The sequence below is a fragment of the Bombina bombina genome, chromosome 8, assembly GCF_027579735.1.
Source record: "Bombina bombina isolate aBomBom1 chromosome 8, aBomBom1.pri, whole genome shotgun sequence".
Lineage (NCBI taxonomy): Eukaryota > Metazoa > Chordata > Amphibia > Anura > Bombinatoridae > Bombina > Bombina bombina.
In genome coordinates this window covers 169,751,919-169,770,912 of record NC_069506.1, presented here as the reverse complement: position 1 = coordinate 169,770,912, position 18,994 = coordinate 169,751,919, and the positions used below count along the sequence as shown (strand labels likewise).

The 18,994-nt window shown below is 35.9% G+C and overlaps 1 protein-coding gene across 1 annotated transcript in view; it reads right to left on the bottom strand.

The window, feature by feature from the left end:
- The window catches only part of LOC128638067 (modulator of macroautophagy TMEM150B-like), a 101,957-nt gene extending 87,646 nt beyond the window's left edge, over positions 1 to 14,311 (bottom strand). Inside the window, exon 1 of the mRNA XM_053689936.1 lies at positions 14,212 to 14,311. Coding sequence (XP_053545911.1) covers positions 14,212 to 14,222 — 11 coding nt within the window. The 5' untranslated portion in view covers positions 14,223 to 14,311. The remainder of the gene's footprint in view (positions 1 to 14,211) is intronic.
- Between the last annotated feature and the right edge of the window lie 4,683 nt (positions 14,312 to 18,994).

Here is an 18,994-nt window from a genome sequence, read left to right as displayed (position 1 = left end):
ATTAAACTATATTAAACTAATAATTAATCTACCCTGTTTGTTATACTAAAATTACATTAAACTACAAATTAAATTAACTATATTATATATTTAAAAACCTAACCCTACTCAAATAATTTAAATCTACTATTAAAAATTACAAAGTTACAAAAACTAACAACTAAGTTACAAAAATTAACAAACACTAAGTTACAAAAAAAAATAAACACTAAGTTACACAAAATAAAAAATAAATTATCAAATATTTAATCTAATTAACTATAAAACAGGGTTTTTTAGTAAAGCTCACCTAGAATAATAGTAATAAACGCTATAGTGCAACCTAGAAAAACATATTTAGAAAAAGCAAAAAGAAAGAAGATTCCACAAAATAAGTGCAATCTCAAAGTCTAGGATACAAAGCATATATAGACACAGGACCAGAAGATTCAATGCAAAAACAATAATTCTTTATATGTGAATATATATATAAAGTGCATAAAAAAAACCACACATATATGTACAGTTCAAAACATACAATACATCAACCATACAAATACATTCATACTCATAACAGTAAAAAGGGGTACCCCAATTGAGCAGCAAGAGGTTTTCAACTTATTATTAATAAGGTGCACCATATGAGTCCAAAGACTGTAATTTCCAATTTTAACAAAATATTGGAGCAAACTTTAGGATGCTTTAGAATACATGCAGTTAATTGCATAAGCCAACCATCATAGAGCAGAAATTGCACAGGAGATAACTTTGAAATCATGCAGTTAGTTGAATAAGCCAGATGTCATGAAGCAAGAATCATAGCGTTATTGCAAAAGATCGTCAGTGCAATGTAAATTAATATGTTAGACTCATAAAGCTCAGTCCTGTCCAAACATCCAGATGTTCTGTGTAAATGTTAGCAGTCAAGCAGTAAAGCAAAGTTCATTCCTTATCAGTATTGCAACAATAACAAAGCGCAGTCTCTGTAGCAAAAGCTCAGTTGCAGTAAAAAGGATATAAGTACTATACACATTTCATTGGTGCATTTTCTCTTAGTGAACAGAAAGCCATAAAGTCACTTTGCAAATATATATGCTTCGTAAGCACATCGCCACTTATCATAGACAGGTAATCACATACCAGCCGCATCGAGCGGCATGCTTGTATTTAGAGCAACGTGATCCTCATCCGTCTGTGAGTATATGGTCAAAAGCGGCACAGTGTCCCAATACAAAGATTCTTGATACTTGCTTTCAAGAGGGGTAACTCTCCCCTTGAGTGGGGTTTAGATGTTAGATAGCGACCTGCCAACGCGTCCCCATGCGCGTTTCGCTCCACCCTCGTGGTCGCTCGGAGCTTCTTCCGGGTATGACGTAGCTACGGCTTACGTGTCCATTTATTGGTTGTTTTGGTCATCTGACTTGGAGGCTCATTCCATTATCAGTATTGCGTAAGAGCTCATTATTATTTTCAAGCTGACAGCTGTATTCTAATCGCTGTCATATTTAAAACAATCATACAGCATTACTCATCAATAGATTACATAGGCCATAGCACATCAATTTAATACAACATTCATTCCATCACATACATACAATATTAGTGCCAAAAAATATATATAGCAAATAATCTTCTATTTCTTTAGCGTCCCTTAGATTTTCGAAATCAGGTCACAGGGAAAGCATTTTAGTAAAAGATTCATATTCATGTCTATAATAACGTACCAAATTGATCAAATTTATTATAATTTTTACTATCAAATTCCTGGAGGCCAGAGACCCTAAACAACATGGATAGCAGAAAGTTATAATTCTCTTCAATTAAAAGGAGAGATTTGTCATTTCAAAAAAGAGGCGAACTCTAATTTTTCATTAAGGCCGTGTGGGGATAGAGTATTCAAGTAATAAATCCAACGAGTCTCTTTTTGTAGGAGAATGGTGTCAATATCACCACCTCGTTTACTGGATTTAACTGCTTCAATACCAATAAATTTTAGATCATCTGTCCTAGACTGGTGGCATTGTGCAAAGTGCCTTGCTATAGGACTATCGATATTAAAATCTTTTACATCGTCACGATGTTCGCTTATTCTGGAATGAAACTCCCTGTAGGTTTTACCTACGTAAAATAATGGGCAGGAACATGACAGTAGATATATTACACCAGTCGTTGAGCAATTAATAAAAGATTTAATTTGATAGGTTTTTTCAGTATTGCTCATAAATGTTTTAGTTCGTTTTACATACTGACAACAAACACAATGATTGCACGGAGAGCAACCCACAATTTTCTGGGAGTGTCTATCTAACCAATTAGTATTCCTGACTTGGTTAAACTCACTTCTGACTAAAAAGTCTTTTAGGTTTTTAGCCCTTCGCGCGGTCATAAGTGGATAATCACCCACATATTCTTTAAGGGCTGGATCAAGGGAGAGAAGATGCCAATTTTCTTGTAATATTCTTTTAATCTTTTCCCAATGGGAATTGTATCTCGTGATATATCTAATTTTAGTAGTTGTCTTATCTTCCTCATTTGTATTAGTCTGGTTTTTAAATAGAAGATCTCTTCTATTCATGTTCCTTGCCTTAAAAAGGGCCCTCTTTATACATCTTCTAGAGTATCCTCTAGCCAGAAATCTATCTGCCATCTCATCAGCCTGCTTTTTGAAAACCCAATCATCAGTGCAAATCCGCCGTAGCCTTAAAAATTGCCCATAAGGAATATTTTTCTTTAGATTTTCTGGGTGATGGCTTGATCCCAACAACACACTATTAGATGCTGTCGGTTTTCTATATACCTGAGTAACTATCATATTATCTCTTCTAGCAACAAGGAGATCCAGAAAACTTATTTCATTTAGGTGATAATTACAGGTTAAGAAAATATTAATATTGTACCTCAATCGGTTTCTTGTAATCATGTAATGACTTACATGATTACAAGAAACCGATTGAGGTACAATTAACACCTAAGTCTACATCACTTCTCGGTGAACCCCCTGTAAAACAAAAATCCAATATTGTCAATTTGTCCACGTTTCCTCTTAATCAACAGCATATTAGTCTGTTGGAAAAAGGCCTAAGCTTTTGTCCCTCAAATAGACTCGATCTTTTTGAAATTACAAAAGATCTGCACTTATTTGCACGTAAGTTAGCCTTAAAAAAGATTATGGCACCACGAACAACTATTAACCTCAGGAGTGCTGAGGACAGAGAGGCCATCCATAATCTAGAAACCCTTGCATTTGAACAATCTTTAGAACCAATGACAATATGCCCCCATACTGATATGAGGAAAAAATCAACCTATATGCCATCTTTCTCATCCATTCCAAATATTGCGGTATTTGTTCAAAGCGTTACTGAACAATTTGCACAGATTCAATTCACTGGTGTATTGAATGATAACTTATCAAAAGGAGAGCGGAAAGCCCTAGAAGATTTGATCGCCCATAATGAACTGGTAGTAAAACCAGCCGATAAGGGCGGGAATGTTGTCATTCTTGACCAAGATTATTATATCAGTGAGGCGATGCGCCAACTTCAAGATACTGAGCAATATGTTCCAGTCACCTTTGATGATTTTCAGAGATCCCATAGTGAACTCTTATTTATTCTTAATGATGCGAGAAGATACAATTTAATCAATAGCCAAGAACAAGGGTATATGTACAATGCTAAACCAGTGACTCCAGTTTTTTACTGGATACCCAAGCTGCACAAATCGCTAGAAAAACCTCCCGGCCGTCCCATAATTTCTGGGATCGGTGGTCCAACAGAAGGTATCAGTAGATATATTGACCATTTTTTGAAACCATTTGTCGGTGAACTTCGCACTTTTGTGCAAGATTCTACCGACGTGATTAAAAAACTTGATGGCATTACTATCTCTGAAAAAATGCTTTTTGTTTCTTTGGACGTAGAGTCCTTATACTCTTCGATCCCCCATGCAGTTGGAATAAAAGCCTGTAAATCATTTTTAACAACTAGAGGACCAGGCTATTCTAAACACACTCAATTTGTTGTGGATCTTTTGGAGTTTGTCTTAAACAATAATATCTTCCTTTTTAATGGAAGGTACTACAGACAGAAACGCGGTACGGCCATGGGGGCCACATGTGCACCAACCTATGCTTGCCTCCACCTTGGCTGGTGGGAAGATAATATTGTATTTAGTGAACACTCTGATTGGGTTGATGCACATGTGGCCCTCTGGATCCGCTATGTGGATGACATTCTCATTTTGTGGGATGGCACTGAACAAGATCTGTTGGAATTTGTTTCGGTCCTTAACCATAATGATCTTAATATTTTCTTAACCTGTAATTATCACCTAAATGAAATAAGTTTTCTGGATCTCCTTGTTGCTAGAAGAGATAATATGATAGTTACTCAGGTATATAGAAAACCGACAGCATCTAATAGTGTGTTGTTGGGATCAAGCCATCACCCAGAAAATCTAAAGAAAAATATTCCTTATGGGCAATTTTTAAGGCTACGGCGGATTTGCACTGATGATTGGGTTTTCAAAAAGCAGGCTGATGAGATGGCAGATAGATTTCTAGCTAGAGGATACTCTAGAAGATGTATAAAGAGGGCCCTTTTTAAGGCAAGGAACATGAATAGAAGAGATCTTCTATTTAAAAACCAGACTAATACAAATGAGGAAGATAAGACAACTACTAAAATTAGATATATCACGAGATACAATTCCCATTGGGAAAAGATTAAAAGAATATTACAAGAAAATTGGCATCTTCTCTCCCTTGATCCAGCCCTTAAAGAATATGTGGGTGATTATCCACTTATGACCGCGCGAAGGGCTAAAAACCTAAAAGACTTTTTAGTCAGAAGTGAGTTTAACCAAGTCAGGAATACTAATTGGTTAGATAGACACTCCCAGAAAATTGTGGGTTGCTCTCCGTGCAATCATTGTGTTTGTTGTCAGTATGTAAAACGAACTAAAACATTTATGAGCAATACTGAAAAAACCTATCAAATTAAATCTTTTATTAATTGCTCAACGACTGGTGTAATATATCTACTGTCATGTTCCTGCCCATTATTTTACGTAGGTAAAACCTACAGGGAGTTTCGTTCCAGAATAAGCGAACATCGTGACGATGTAAAAGATTTTAATATCGATAGTCCTATAGCAAGGCACTTTGCACAATGCCACCAGTCTAGGACAGATGATCTAAAATTTATTGGTATTGAAGCAGTTAAATCCAGTAAACGAGGTGGTGATATTGACACCATTCTCCTACAAAAAGAGACTCGTTGGATTTATTACTTGAATACTCTATCCCCACACGGCCTTAATGAAAAATTAGAGTTCGCCTCTTTTTTGAAATGACAAATCTCTCCTTTTAATTGAAGAGAATTATAACTTTCTGCTATCCATGTTGTTTAGGGTCTCTGGCCTCCAGGAATTTGATAGTAAAAATTATAATAAATTTGATCAATTTGGTACGTTATTATAGACATGAATATGAATCTTTTACTAAAATGCTTTCCCTGTGACCTGATTTCGAAAATCTAAGGGACGCTAAAGAAATAGAAGATTATTTGCTATATATATTTTTTGGCACTAATATTGTATGTATGTGATGGAATGAATGTTGTATTAAATTGATGTGCTATGGCCTATGTAATCTATTGATGAGTAATGCTGTATGATTGTTTTAAATATGACAGCGATTAGAATACAGCTGTCAGCTTGAAAATAATAATGAGCTCTTACGCAATACTGATAATGGAATGAGCCTCCAAGTCAGATGACCAAAACAACCAATAAATGGACACGTAAGCCGTAGCTACGTCATACCCGGAAGAAGCTCCGAGCGACCACGAGGGTGGAGCGAAACGCGCATGGGGACGCGTTGGCAGGTCGCTATCTAACATCTAAACCCCACTCAAGGGGAGAGTTACCCCTCTTGAAAGCAAGTATCAAGAATCTTTGTATTGGGACACTGTGCCGCTTTTGACCATATACTCACAGACGGATGAGGATCACGTTGCTCTAAATACAAGCATGCCGCTCGATGCGGCTGGTATGTGATTACCTGTCTATGATAAGTGGCGATGTGCTTACGAAGCATATATATTTGCAAAGTGACTTTATGGCTTTCTGTTCACTAAGAGAAAATGCACCAATGAAATGTGTATAGTACTTATATCCTTTTTACTGCAACTGAGCTTTTGCTACAGAGACTGCGCTTTGTTATTGTTGCAATACTGATAAGGAATGAACTTTGCTTTACTGCTTGACTGCTAACATTTACACAGAACATCTGGATGTTTGGACAGGACTGAGCTTTATGAGTCTAACATATTAATTTACATTGCACTGACGATCTTTTGCAATAACGCTATGATTCTTGCTTCATGACATCTGGCTTATTCAACTAACTGCATGATTTCAAAGTTATCTCCTGTGCAATTTCTGCTCTATGATGGTTGGCTTATGCAATTAACTGCATGTATTCTAAAGCATCCTAAAGTTTGCTCCAATATTTTGTTAAAATTGGAAATTACAGTCTTTGGACTCATATGGTGCACCTTATTAATAATAAGTTGAAAACCTCTTGCTGCTCAATAAGGGTACCCCTTTTTACTGTTATGAGTATGAATGTATTTGTATGGTTGATGTATTGTATGTTTTGAACTGTACATATATCTGTGGTTTTTTTTATGCACTTTATATATATATTCACATATAAAGAATTATTGTTTTTGCATTGAATCTTCTGGTCCTGTGTCTATATGTGCTTTGTATCCTAGACTTTGAGATTGCACTTATTTTGTGGAATCTTCTTTCTTTTTGCTTTTTCTAAATTTAATCTAATTACACCTAATCTAAGAGCCCTATGAAAATAAAAAAGCCCCCCCAAAATAAAAAAACCCTAGTCTACAATAAACTACCAATGGCCCTTAAAAGGGCCTTTTGCAGGGCATTGCCCCAAAGAAATCAGCTCTTTTACCTGTAAATAAAAAATACAAACACCCCCCCAACAGTAAAACCCACCACCCACACAAACAAACCCCCCAAATAAAAACCTAATCTAAAAAACCTAAGCTCCCCATTGCCCTGAAAAGGGCATTTGTATGGGCATTGCCCTTAAAAGGGCATTTAGCTCTTTTTCAAAAGCCCAAACCCTAATCTAAAATTAAAACCCACCCAAAAAACCCTTAAAAAAGCCTAACACTAACCCCCGAAGATCCACTTACAGTTTCTGAAGAGCCGACATCCATCCTCAACGAAGCAGCAAAAGTCCTCATTGAAGCCGGCAGAAATCTTCATCCAAGCGGGCTGATGTCTTCATCCAACCGGGCAGAAGTCTTCATCCAGACGGCATCTTCTATCTTCATCCATCCGGCACGGAGCGGCACCATCTTCAAGACATCCGACGCGGAGCATCCCCTTCTTACGACGTCTTCTTCCGAATGAAGGTTCCTTTAAATGACATCATCCAAGATGGCGTCCCTTAGATTCCGATTGGCTGATAGAATTCTATCAGCCAATCGGAAATTAAGGTTGAAAAAATCCTATTGGCTGTTGCAATCAGCCAATAGGATTGAACTTTCATCCTATTGGCTGATCCAATCAGCCAATAGTATTGAGCTTGCATTATATTGGCTATTCCAGTCAGCCAATAGAATGCAAGCTCAATCCTATTGGGCAATGGGGAGCTTAGGTTTTTTAGATTAGGTTTTTATTTGGGGGGTTTGGTTGTGTGGTTGGTGGGTTTTACTGTTGGGGGGTGTTTGTATTTTTTATTTACAGGTAAAAGAGCTGATTTCTTTGGGGCAATGCCCAGTAAAAGGCCCTTTTAAGGGCCATTGGTAGTTTATTGTAGGCTAGGGTTTTTTTTTATTTTGGGGGATTTTTTAATTTCATAGGGCTCTTAGATTAGGTGTAATTAGTTTAAATATTTGATAATATATTTTTTTTTATTTTGTGTAACTTAGTGTTTATTTATTTTTGTAACTTAATGTTTGTTATTTTTTGTAACTTAGTTGTTAGTTTTTTGTAACTTTGTAATTTTTAATAGTAGATTTTAATTATTTGAGTACAGTTAGGTTTTTAAATATGTAATTTAGTTAATTTAATTTGTAGTTTAATGTAATTTTAGTATAACAGTTAGGGTAGATTATTTAGTAGTTTAATATAGTTTAATGTAATTTTAGTATAATAGTTAGGGTAGGTTAATTAGTAGTTTAATATAGTTTAATGTAATTTTAGTATAACAGGGTAAATTAATTATTAGTTTAATATAGTTTAATTTATTCTAAAGGTAAGTTTTAATTTATTATAAGATAGGGATGAGTTAATATTTAATATAAAGTTAGCGGGTTGTTAGGTTTAGGGGTTAATAGGTTAATTTTGTTTATGGCGATGTGGGGGGCTTGAGGTTTAGGGGTTAATAGGTTTAGTAAGTGGTAGTGATGTGGGAGGCCAGAGGTTTAGGGGTTAATACATTTAGTTAGTTGCGGCGGGGTCCGGGAGCGGCGGAATAGGGGTTAATAGGTTTATTAGAGTTGTGGTGGGCTCCGGGAGCGGAGGGATAGGGGTTAATAACTTTATTTCGTTGGGTCGGGCTCCGGGAGCGGCAGGATAGGGGTTAATACATTTATTAGAGTTGCAGTGGGCTCCGGGAGCGGCGGGATAGGGGTTAATACATTTATTAGAGTTGCGGTGGGTTCCGGGAGCGGCGGGATGGGGGTTAATACCTTTATTAAAGTTGCGGCGGGGTAGGGGAGCGGCGGGATAGGGGTTAAACAGTTTAGTATAGTGGCGGTGTTTAGTGACAGTATATAAATAAAGCTGGGAAAAAGCCGAATAGCAGCGAGATCGATGACTGTTTAGTTAACAACAGTCCGCTGCTCATCGCCCCGTACTTGGTGCGAGGCTTTTTGACAGCTTTTATATAAATATGGAGAGCATATTCAGGTTCGCGGCCGCGATGTTAGGCGATGTCAGGCGAGCGTATTGGTGCCGTCGAATGCAAGTAAGCTGACGGCTTGATAAGTAGGCCTCAATATGTTATTTGATTGTGGAGTTTCCATGTTTTTAACATTCAATTTGTAACTTCTTACTGCTCACTGGCTGATAAGCAGAACTCTCTCTGCTCTATTGGTGGGCCAGGACATGCCTAAATAGCACAGTGATAGAATAGAACAGTGATATCCGTTATACAAAAAAAAACCTTAACACATTTTAAAATGCTCTCAGAGAAGAAAAAAATAACTTTTTCCCATTTTATATTAAAAGCACATGAAAGTCAAATTGTAACTTCCATGATTTAGATAGCGCATGTCATTTTAAAACACACTTAAATTCACTGCTGTTATCAAATGTACTTTGTTTTGTTGGTATCCATTGGTAAACCAGATGTGGACTCTGTACCCAATATGCCTAGAGGGATATAGCTGCACCTCACTGATGAGGCCAACATAAGGATAAAATGATTTTCTGGGGTTGCCATGTTCCTTGTTTGGAAGAGCATTGTCTGGTATTATGGGGCCGGACCATCCTTTTCAGATGGGATCAGACTGTGAAAGACAGAATTGGGCTATTAGAATTCTCTTAGTTGAAGTTAAAGGGATAGAAATGTCAAAATTTTAATGTGCATGGGTGCATTTCCATTTGAAGTAGAAAAATGTTTGCAATATATTTCCATTAGTAAAAATGCTTCTAGTCAAAGTTTTTACTGTTTTTCAGCGGTATATGCACATATCCTGCGAGGGCCTTTGCACCAGTATTCAAACATCACACTTCTCTGAGAGCCAGTGGTGGCTTGCATGACACAAATGACATCTTCACAGGAGCAATACACACAACTGCCAGTTCTCTGAGAAGGTTTGGTGTTTGAATACTGGTGCACAGGCCCTCAGGATATGTGCGTATACTGCAGAAAAACAGTAATAGCTTTTATTAGAAGCATTTTTGCTAATAAAAAATGCTTATATTTTAAATGTAAATGCACTCATGCACCTTTCAATTTAGACCTTTCTATACTTATAATGTGTTCTGTAGGGGGATTCCAGGAGACACAACTGTACAAAGGGTATGAGAGATGGTGTTAAAAACTGATGAACCTCCTAATACATCTCCCAGGTCAGTTCATGCCTTCAACCTACTGTTAATTAGTGCTTTGCAAATAGGGACAGTAATCCAAGTTCACAACTTCTGTTTGTTGGGTTCTCACGCCGAAACCACCCACTAATTCTGAATTATATGAGATTGGGCATAGGGGAGAACTAAATTAGGGTACCATTTCAAAACTCTATCCAATAGGCCGAAAACATTTTTGTATATAGTTAAATGTTGTATGGAATTAGGAATTCAAAATACAGTATTGTGCCCACTGAGGCTGTTATCAGTCATTGAGAATCAATTGTTACCCATGCATTTTGAGACCTGTTACTATGCATGTCGAAAATTCTTTGTAAGCCTATGGCATTAAATTAGGACTCAAAACGAGGTAGGCCCAGACCCCTCCTTAAGTGGTCTGTACATAGTGGCTCTATTTATAAAAGGCTTGAGCCTTCCCCAAATAAACAGATTTAGATTGTTTTGAATTTGATGAATTAAATACTTCTGAAGAGAGACAGGTACCGCCTGTAGTACATATAAGAGTCCAGGAAGGATGTTCATTTTCAAAGTCTGGATTCTGCCCCACCAAGAAAGTGGTCATTCTTGCCAAGTATCAGTCTTTCCAGATAGCGGCTCGGAGCATTGTATAGTTCACTTTGAATAGTTTATGGGGATTTGGAGTCAAATATATACTAATGTATTTCAGAGCCTGCAGTTGAGGTTTAAAGGGGAAAATTGACAGCAGTGAATCCAAATCACATTTTGTTAAAGTCCCTTTTAGAATTTCTCATTTTTGGTCTAAATTCTGCCATCATCTCCTGGACTGAGATCTCGGGAGCAATTAATGTATGGAGGAGATCATTTGCATAAAGTTAGACTTTGTATTCATTGGCTCCAATAGCCACCCTGATATCCTGGGGTTTTGTCTACAGTAATTTTGGGCCAGTAAGCTAGATTTTTAAGCCTTTATAAAACTAGGCCAATTTGGTTTCTCATGTTCATATTGTGTGCCTTAAGAATATGCAATTTCATACATAAATAACTAAATAAACACCAAGCTGTTAAATGTATCTTTAAATGAGAGAGAATGCAAATCTGGTGACATTTTTTTAAATGTATTCAAAGTAAAAATCCCACTTTATAAACTCTGTTGCTCATTTTAAGGCACATTAAATACTTTGAGATAATAATTGTAATACAATGCCTAATTAAATATAGTAGCAATATATTTTCTTTATTACTTTTGGCTCCTTTGCTGCAATTTAGCTATAAAAATTCTAGCTTTTCCAAAGGCTGCAAGAATTGGAGTTGCATTCTACTAGCTCATTAATATCTGTCCAAATTGTCTTAGCAAAGGAGATGAGATAACAGATTTTTAATGAGTGTGTTCAGTGGCTGAAAATCAATAAAAATTTTGTCAACAAAATAATATTTTAACTGTCTTTAAAACATTTATTTTGTATTATTATTTATAATATTGATTAGACAGATAATACATTTTTAAGAAACGTTTCAATTTACTTCTATTATCAAATTTTCTAAGCTTGGTATTCTTTGATGAAAAGCATGACTAGGTAGGTTTTCGTTACTGTGCACATGTGATTTTTTTGTTGTTGTTGGTTCATTGCTGCTCTACAGCTGACTTTTCAACAAAGGATACCAAAAGAACAAAGCAATATTGACAGAAGTAATTTGGATATTCTCCTAAAATGACAAGTTCTTTCTGAATTGTGAAAGATTAATTTTGACCATCACGTTCCGTTAAGGAAATTCTCTACATGCTTGTATTAAAAGGGGAGATACTTCAGTACAATGTTGTAGAAAAAATAATTCTGTGCTTTGTTCATTTTAAATCTTCTATTTTGTATTTAGTATAGAAAAAAGTGTGAATTTAAACAGTAATATTTATTTTTACACACAAGAACTTCCATACAAATTATTTACACTGAACATTTATTGGTTTTGTCAATGCCATTCTCTTTGTATGGTTGGGACGTTAGAGTGTTCTAATATATGATAATTAAAAAATAAATAAACAAAAATAACACCAACTGCATTGCATGGGCATAGGACCTGCTGCCATATTCTGTCTCCTGTACTGATAGAAGACTTGGCAATGCATGCTGCAGTTTTACATTTTAGAATGATAACACATAGGGGTAGATTTACCAATGTCTGTCCGACATGATACGCTGTAGCGTATCATGTCGGACACACATCACTGAATGCCGACAGCATACACTGTAGGCATTTATCATTGCACAAGCAGTTCACCAGAACTGCTTGTGCAATATCGCCCCCTGCAGATTCGTGGCCAATCGGCCACTAGCAGGGAGTGTCAATCAGCCCGTTCGTATAGGATCGGGTGGATTGAAGACCGCAGCCTTAGAGGCAGCAGACAAGTCATGGAGCAGCGGTCTTTAGACTGCAGTTTCTGGCGAGCCTGAAGGCTTGCGTGGGAACAAGGGCCATTCGGCCCTTTGTCTATCTTTGTCTATCATAGACACAAGTCATTTATGCTTCCTAAACAATCTTACTATGCAAAGTATCTTCAATATCTTCAATGGAGATTTTTGTGCAACTATTCACAGAATATCAGTTTTAATTCTCAAACAGGAAACCACCTGCCCCACGGATGCACAAGAGCGCATGTTCCTTCCACTCTAGCATCCTGGTCTTAGAGAGTCCTGCTTTATACAGAAACATGAGCGCTCTTGTGTGTCCAAGGAGAAGGCAGGAAGGCATCTGATTGGCTATACCCCCCCCCAGAAGTTTAAAAACAAATATAAAAAAAAACAAATAAAAAAGGATTTACAAAGAGGGGATTGAATAAAGCAGGAACATTTTTTTTTCTCTAAATGGAAAGAATATCACTTCCTTTTATATATACTGTATATATATATATATATATATATATATATATATTATAAAACCTATAATACCATTTGTTGAAAAAACATATGTACATATCCTCAGCAACAACAATGCACTACTGGGAGCTAGCTGATGATTGGTGGCTGCACACATTTTTCATTTATCATTGGCTCACTAACTGTGTTCAGCTAGGTTTCAGTAGTGCATTGCTGTTCTGGACTCCTGGAGGTGATTTTAGCTCAGTGTTTAATCCCTTTACCACATATTTATCACTATGACATGATGCAGGGAAATTAATGTTGGTTGCATGAAATAAACTGGGGATGTTACATTTTAATTTTACTTTCAAACTTAAGAGGAAAGTGCAGAATCTTGTGTGTTTTTTTATCTATCTATTTATCTCTTTATATCTCCATCTATATCTATCTCTATATACCTCTATCTATCTATCTATCTATCTATCTATCTATCTATCTATCTATCTCTATATATCTCAAGTTATATCTATCTATCTATCTCTATATATGTCTATCTATCTATCTATCTCTATAGATCTCCATCTATATCTATCTATCTATTATTTATCTGTCTATTAACTATCTATCTATTATCTATCTCTATATATATCTCCATCTATATCTATCTATCTATCTATCTATCTATCTATATCTATCTATATCTATCTATATATCTCCATCTATATCTATCTATCTATCTATCTATCTATCTATCTATTATTTATCTGTCTATTAACTATCTATCTATTATCTAAATCTCTATATATCTCCATCTATATATATATATATATATCCCTATATATCTCCATCTATCTATCTATCTATCTATTATTTATCTGTCTATTAACTATCTATCTATTATCTAATCAATCTCTATATCTCCATCTATCTACCTATCTCTCTCTCTCTCTCTCTCTCTCTCTCTCTCTCTCTCTCTCTCTCTCTCTCTCTCTCTCTCTCTCTCTCTCTCTATATATATATATATATATATATATATATATATACATCTATAGCTATCTATCTATCTATCTATCTATCTATCTATCTATCTATCTATCATCAATTTACCCACAAAACGGATATCTTTTTTTATTAAAAAACAAACTTTTGAGATCTCTTCCTCGTGTTGTTGCAGATTACTTTAGATACTCCTCTGCTGTAAGCAGAACTTTCACACAAAAGAAGAAAAAAACACACATAATCTCTGTCATCTAAAATCTTAAAAGTAAACCATACTACTTACCTTACACTCATATAAATAACAGGCAGATTCAGTAATGCTTCTACAGTGTAACTGTGCGTATGACAATATTCTTCCCAACAGCTAAAAACATGCAAAATGGTGTTTGTATATTACTCAAGGGGCATTTCACATCCTGTGTAGGCCATATATAGACAAAGTTCCCTTGTAATATTCTAGCCAGTTAGTTTGTGTGTAACTTGCACTATTAGTGTTAGTTCCTCTAAGTAACATGTAATATGGGTAGACTTGATGGGCCTTTTTGGTTCTTATCTATCGTCAAATTCTATGTTTCTATTATCTTCTCAACAGAGGTGACTGATTTCAAGAAGACATGTGCATGGCGAAAAAATTTGGTTCGGTTCGGTTCGGATCGATTCGGAATTTTTAGAAGTTCGTTTCGGATCGATACGAATTCGGAAAATTCTGAATCAATTTGTTTTGGATTCGTTTTGGATTCATTCGGATTCGAAGAAATTCGGTTCGATTCGGTTCGATTCGGATCGATTCGGTTCGTAAATTCGGCATTTCGGTAAGTGTTAGGTGGGATTAGACTAGTATTATACTGTATATTAGGTGTTAACCTAACATACTGTACAATACTAGTGTAATCCCAATGGCCATCCGTATTTACGAATCGATTAGATTCGGTTCGATTCGGAAAATTCGGCAGAATTTTAATTCGGAAATTCGGTTTGATACGAATCGAAACGAAACGAATCGCACATGTCTAATTTCAAGTCCAATTCAGGTTATCAACAACCTTGTGTTTGCTTTAGCAGTAATTTACTTGATTTAAAATCTTTACACAACTAGATAGATATGGTGTAGCATTCTCCTATCAAACTAAAAAGTGTATACTTCATTTATTTGGAGGAAGCTTTTTTTTTTAACAAACATTTTAATAAACAAACGTGGTATTAATTTATTAAAGCTCTATTTAACCCTATTAGAAAGGCTGTAAACAGTAGACAGGGCACACAGTTACATATGCATACATTCATATACTTATGTACAGTTAAGGGGATCTGCAGGAAAGTCACATTAGGACCCCAACACCTACAAATGGCGTGCAGTAAGCTCTTACGTGGTTTGATTCTAAATCACACTTCCACTGTTGGGATTACCTCTTGTCAGTACCGGCGGCTTCATGACTGGGCTTTATATTGTGAGATCTTTAGGAACCTATTGCTATGCGTTTCCATCTGCACCACTGCTAAACCATCTGAATGCCAATGGTATGTTGACATGATGGGCAAACTAGGCATGATTTTTAAATCAATATATTTTCACTTTTAATCTTTCACAAGTATTGTTTTTTTTTTTTTTTCGCAATATTTATTTTTTATCACCTAGATTATGAGTTTTGCGCTAAAAGCCTCCTTGTGCTGTGCGTTATGGTGCGTTAAGCTCCATACTACACAAAAGCCAAGGGTTGAGTTTACGTGCTTGTGCACACTTTCCCCCATAGACATCAATGGGGAGAAAGTGTTACAAAAATAACTAACACCTGAAGTGCGGAATGGAGATCGCCGTAACGCAACCCCATTGATGTCTATAGGGAAAAGAAAGTTATGTTTAAACCTAACACCCTAAAATAAAACCATAGTCTAAACACCCCTAATCCGCCGCTCCCCAACATCGCCGACAATAATAAAAGTTATTAACCCCTACTCCACCACTCCCCGATATCGCCGACACTAATAAAAGCTATTAACCCCTAATCCTTTGCTCCCAGACATCGCTGCCACTAAATAAAGCTAATAACCCCTAATCTGCCGTTGCCCGACATCACAGACACCTAAATAAACCTATTAACCCCTAAACTGCCAGCCCCCCACATCACAAAACGCTAAATTAAACTATTAACCCCTAAATCTAACACCCCTAACTTTAAATTAAAATTACAATATAACTATATTAAAATAAATCAAAACTTACCTGTGAAATGAAAAAAAAAATTAAGTTTAAACTATAAATTAACCTAACATTACTATTCTAATAAAATACAAAAAATTACCAATTAAAAAATCTAAATTACAAATTTAAAAAACCTAACACTACTAAAAAAATAAAAAAATATAAAATTACGAAAAATAAACACTAAGGTTACAAAATAATAAACGATATTATCAAAAATAAAAACAATTACACCTAATCTAATAGCCCTATAAAAATAAAAAATCCCCCCAAAATAAAAATACCCCCTAATTTACAATAAACTACCAATAGCCCTTAAAAGGGCCTTTTGTTGGGCATTGCCCTAAGTTAAACAGCTCTTTTACCTGCAAAAAATACAAAGTCCGCCCAACAATAAAACCCACCACGCAACCAACCCCCCAAAATAAAAAACCTAACTCTAAAAAAAAAACTAAGCTACCCATTGCCCCTAAAGGGGCATTTGTATGGGCATTGTCCTTAAAAGGGCATTCAGCTCTTTTTCACTGCTCTTAAAAGGGCATTCAGCTCTTTAATACTTTGCCCAAAGCCCTAATCTGAAAAAAAACACCCCAAAAAATAAAAAAAAATGCCTAACACTAACCCCAGAATATCTACTTACGGTTCCTGAAGTCCAGACATCCATCTCCATCCAGGCGGGGAGAAGTCTTCATCCAGGCATCGAAAATGCTTCATCCAGGCGGTAAGAAGTCTTCATCTAGGCGGCGACATCTTCATCCATTGCGGGGGCATCTTCTATCTGAATCCTGGCGGAGCGGAGCTATCCTGGACCGGCGATGACATCCTGCACGGAGCGTCCTCTTCATACAGTCACTGCCGTACACTGAAGTTGAATGCAAGGTACAAGTTTCAAAATGGCGTACCTTGCATTCCTATTGGCTAGTTTGATTCTTCAAATTCAAATCAGCCAATAGGATGAGAACTTCTGAAATCCTATTAACTGTTCAAAACAGCCAATAGGATGAGAGCTACTGAAATCCTATTGTCTGTTCAAATCAGCCAATATGATTTCAGTAGCTCTCATACTATTGGCTGTTTTGAATAGCCAATAGGATTTCAGAAGCTCTCATCCAATTGGCTGATTTGAAGAATCAAATCAGCCAATAGGAATTCATGGTATGCCATTTTGAAACGGGTACCTTGCATTCAACTTCAGTGTATGGTGGTTACCGTATGAAGAGGATGCTCCGCGCAGGATGTTATCACTGGTCCAGGATAGCTTCGCTCCATGCTGTCGGGATGAAGATAGAAAATGCCCCCGCGATGGATGAAGATGTCGCCACCTGAATGAAGACTTCTCGTCGTCTGGATGGAGATGGATGTTCCGGACTTCAGGAATCGTGAGTAGATATTCTGGGGTTAGTGTTAGGTATATATTTATTTATTTTTTCCAGATGATATATCTCCATCTATATCTATCTCTATATATCTCTATCTATCTATTATATATGTATTGATCTATTTATCTATCTATCTCTATATATCTCCACATCTATCTATCTCTATATATTTACATCTATATCTATCTATTATTTATCTGTCTATTAACTATCTATCTATTTATCTATATATATCTCCATCTATCTACCTATCTCGCTCTCTCTATCTATCTATCTATCTATCTATCTCTATATATTTACATATATAGCTATCTACGTATCTATCTATCTATCTATCTATCTATTTACACACAAAACAGATTATTTTTTTTTAATTAAAAAACAAACTTTTGAGACTTCAATCTCGTCCTCGTGTTGTTGCAGATTACTTTAGATACTCCTCTGCTGAAAGCAGAACCTTCACACAAAAGAAGAAAAAAACACACATAATCTCTGCCATCTAAAATCTTAAAAGTAAACCATACTACTTACCTTACACTCATATAAATAACAGGCAGATTCAGTAATGCTTCTACAGTGTAACTGTGCGTATGACAATATTCTTCCCAACAGCTTTGAGCCAGTGTATGCAAAATGGTGTTTGTATATTACTCAAGGGGCATTTCACATCCTGTGTAGGCCAAATATAGACAAAGTTCCCTTGTAATATTCTAGCCAGTTAGTTTGTGTGTAACTTGCACTATTAGTGTTAGTTCCTCTAAGTAACATGTAATATGGGTAGACTTGATGGGCCTTTTTGGTTCTTATCTATCGTCAAATTTTATGTTTCTATTATCTTCTCATCAGAGGTGACTGATTACAAGTCCAATTCATGTTATCAACAACCTTGTGTTTGCTTTAGCAGTAATTTAATTGATTTAAAAGCTTTACACAACTAGACAGATATGGTGTCACATTCTCCTATCAAACTAAAAAGTGTATACTTCATTTATTTGGAGGAAGCTTTTTTTTTTTAACAAACATTTTAATAAACAAACGTGGTATTGATTTATTACATTGCTTCTGTTTTAAAGGAACATACCAGTGAAAATTTAAATATACATAGATGAATTACATGTTTTAATAGAAACATATTAGCAATATACATGTATTGGCAAAAATGCTTCTAGTAAAAGTTTTCACTGTTTTAGTGTTCACATTTTTCTCTGCACGTGCATGTGGAGCATAGGTAGATATTCTCAGTGCACCAGCATTTTAAATACTGCAGCTGCTCAGAGCACCAGTGGGGCTTGTATCAGCAATTAATAAACTGAGTCATTACAAGATGGTACAACACCTTAGGCTCTCTGAGCAAGTGCTGTGTTTAAAATGCTGGTGCATGGAGCATACTTAAATACACACCTATTGCTTTTATTAGAAGCGTTTTTGCTAATACACGTATATTAGAAAAAAGCATATTTTAAAAACTGAAATGCATCCATGTGGAT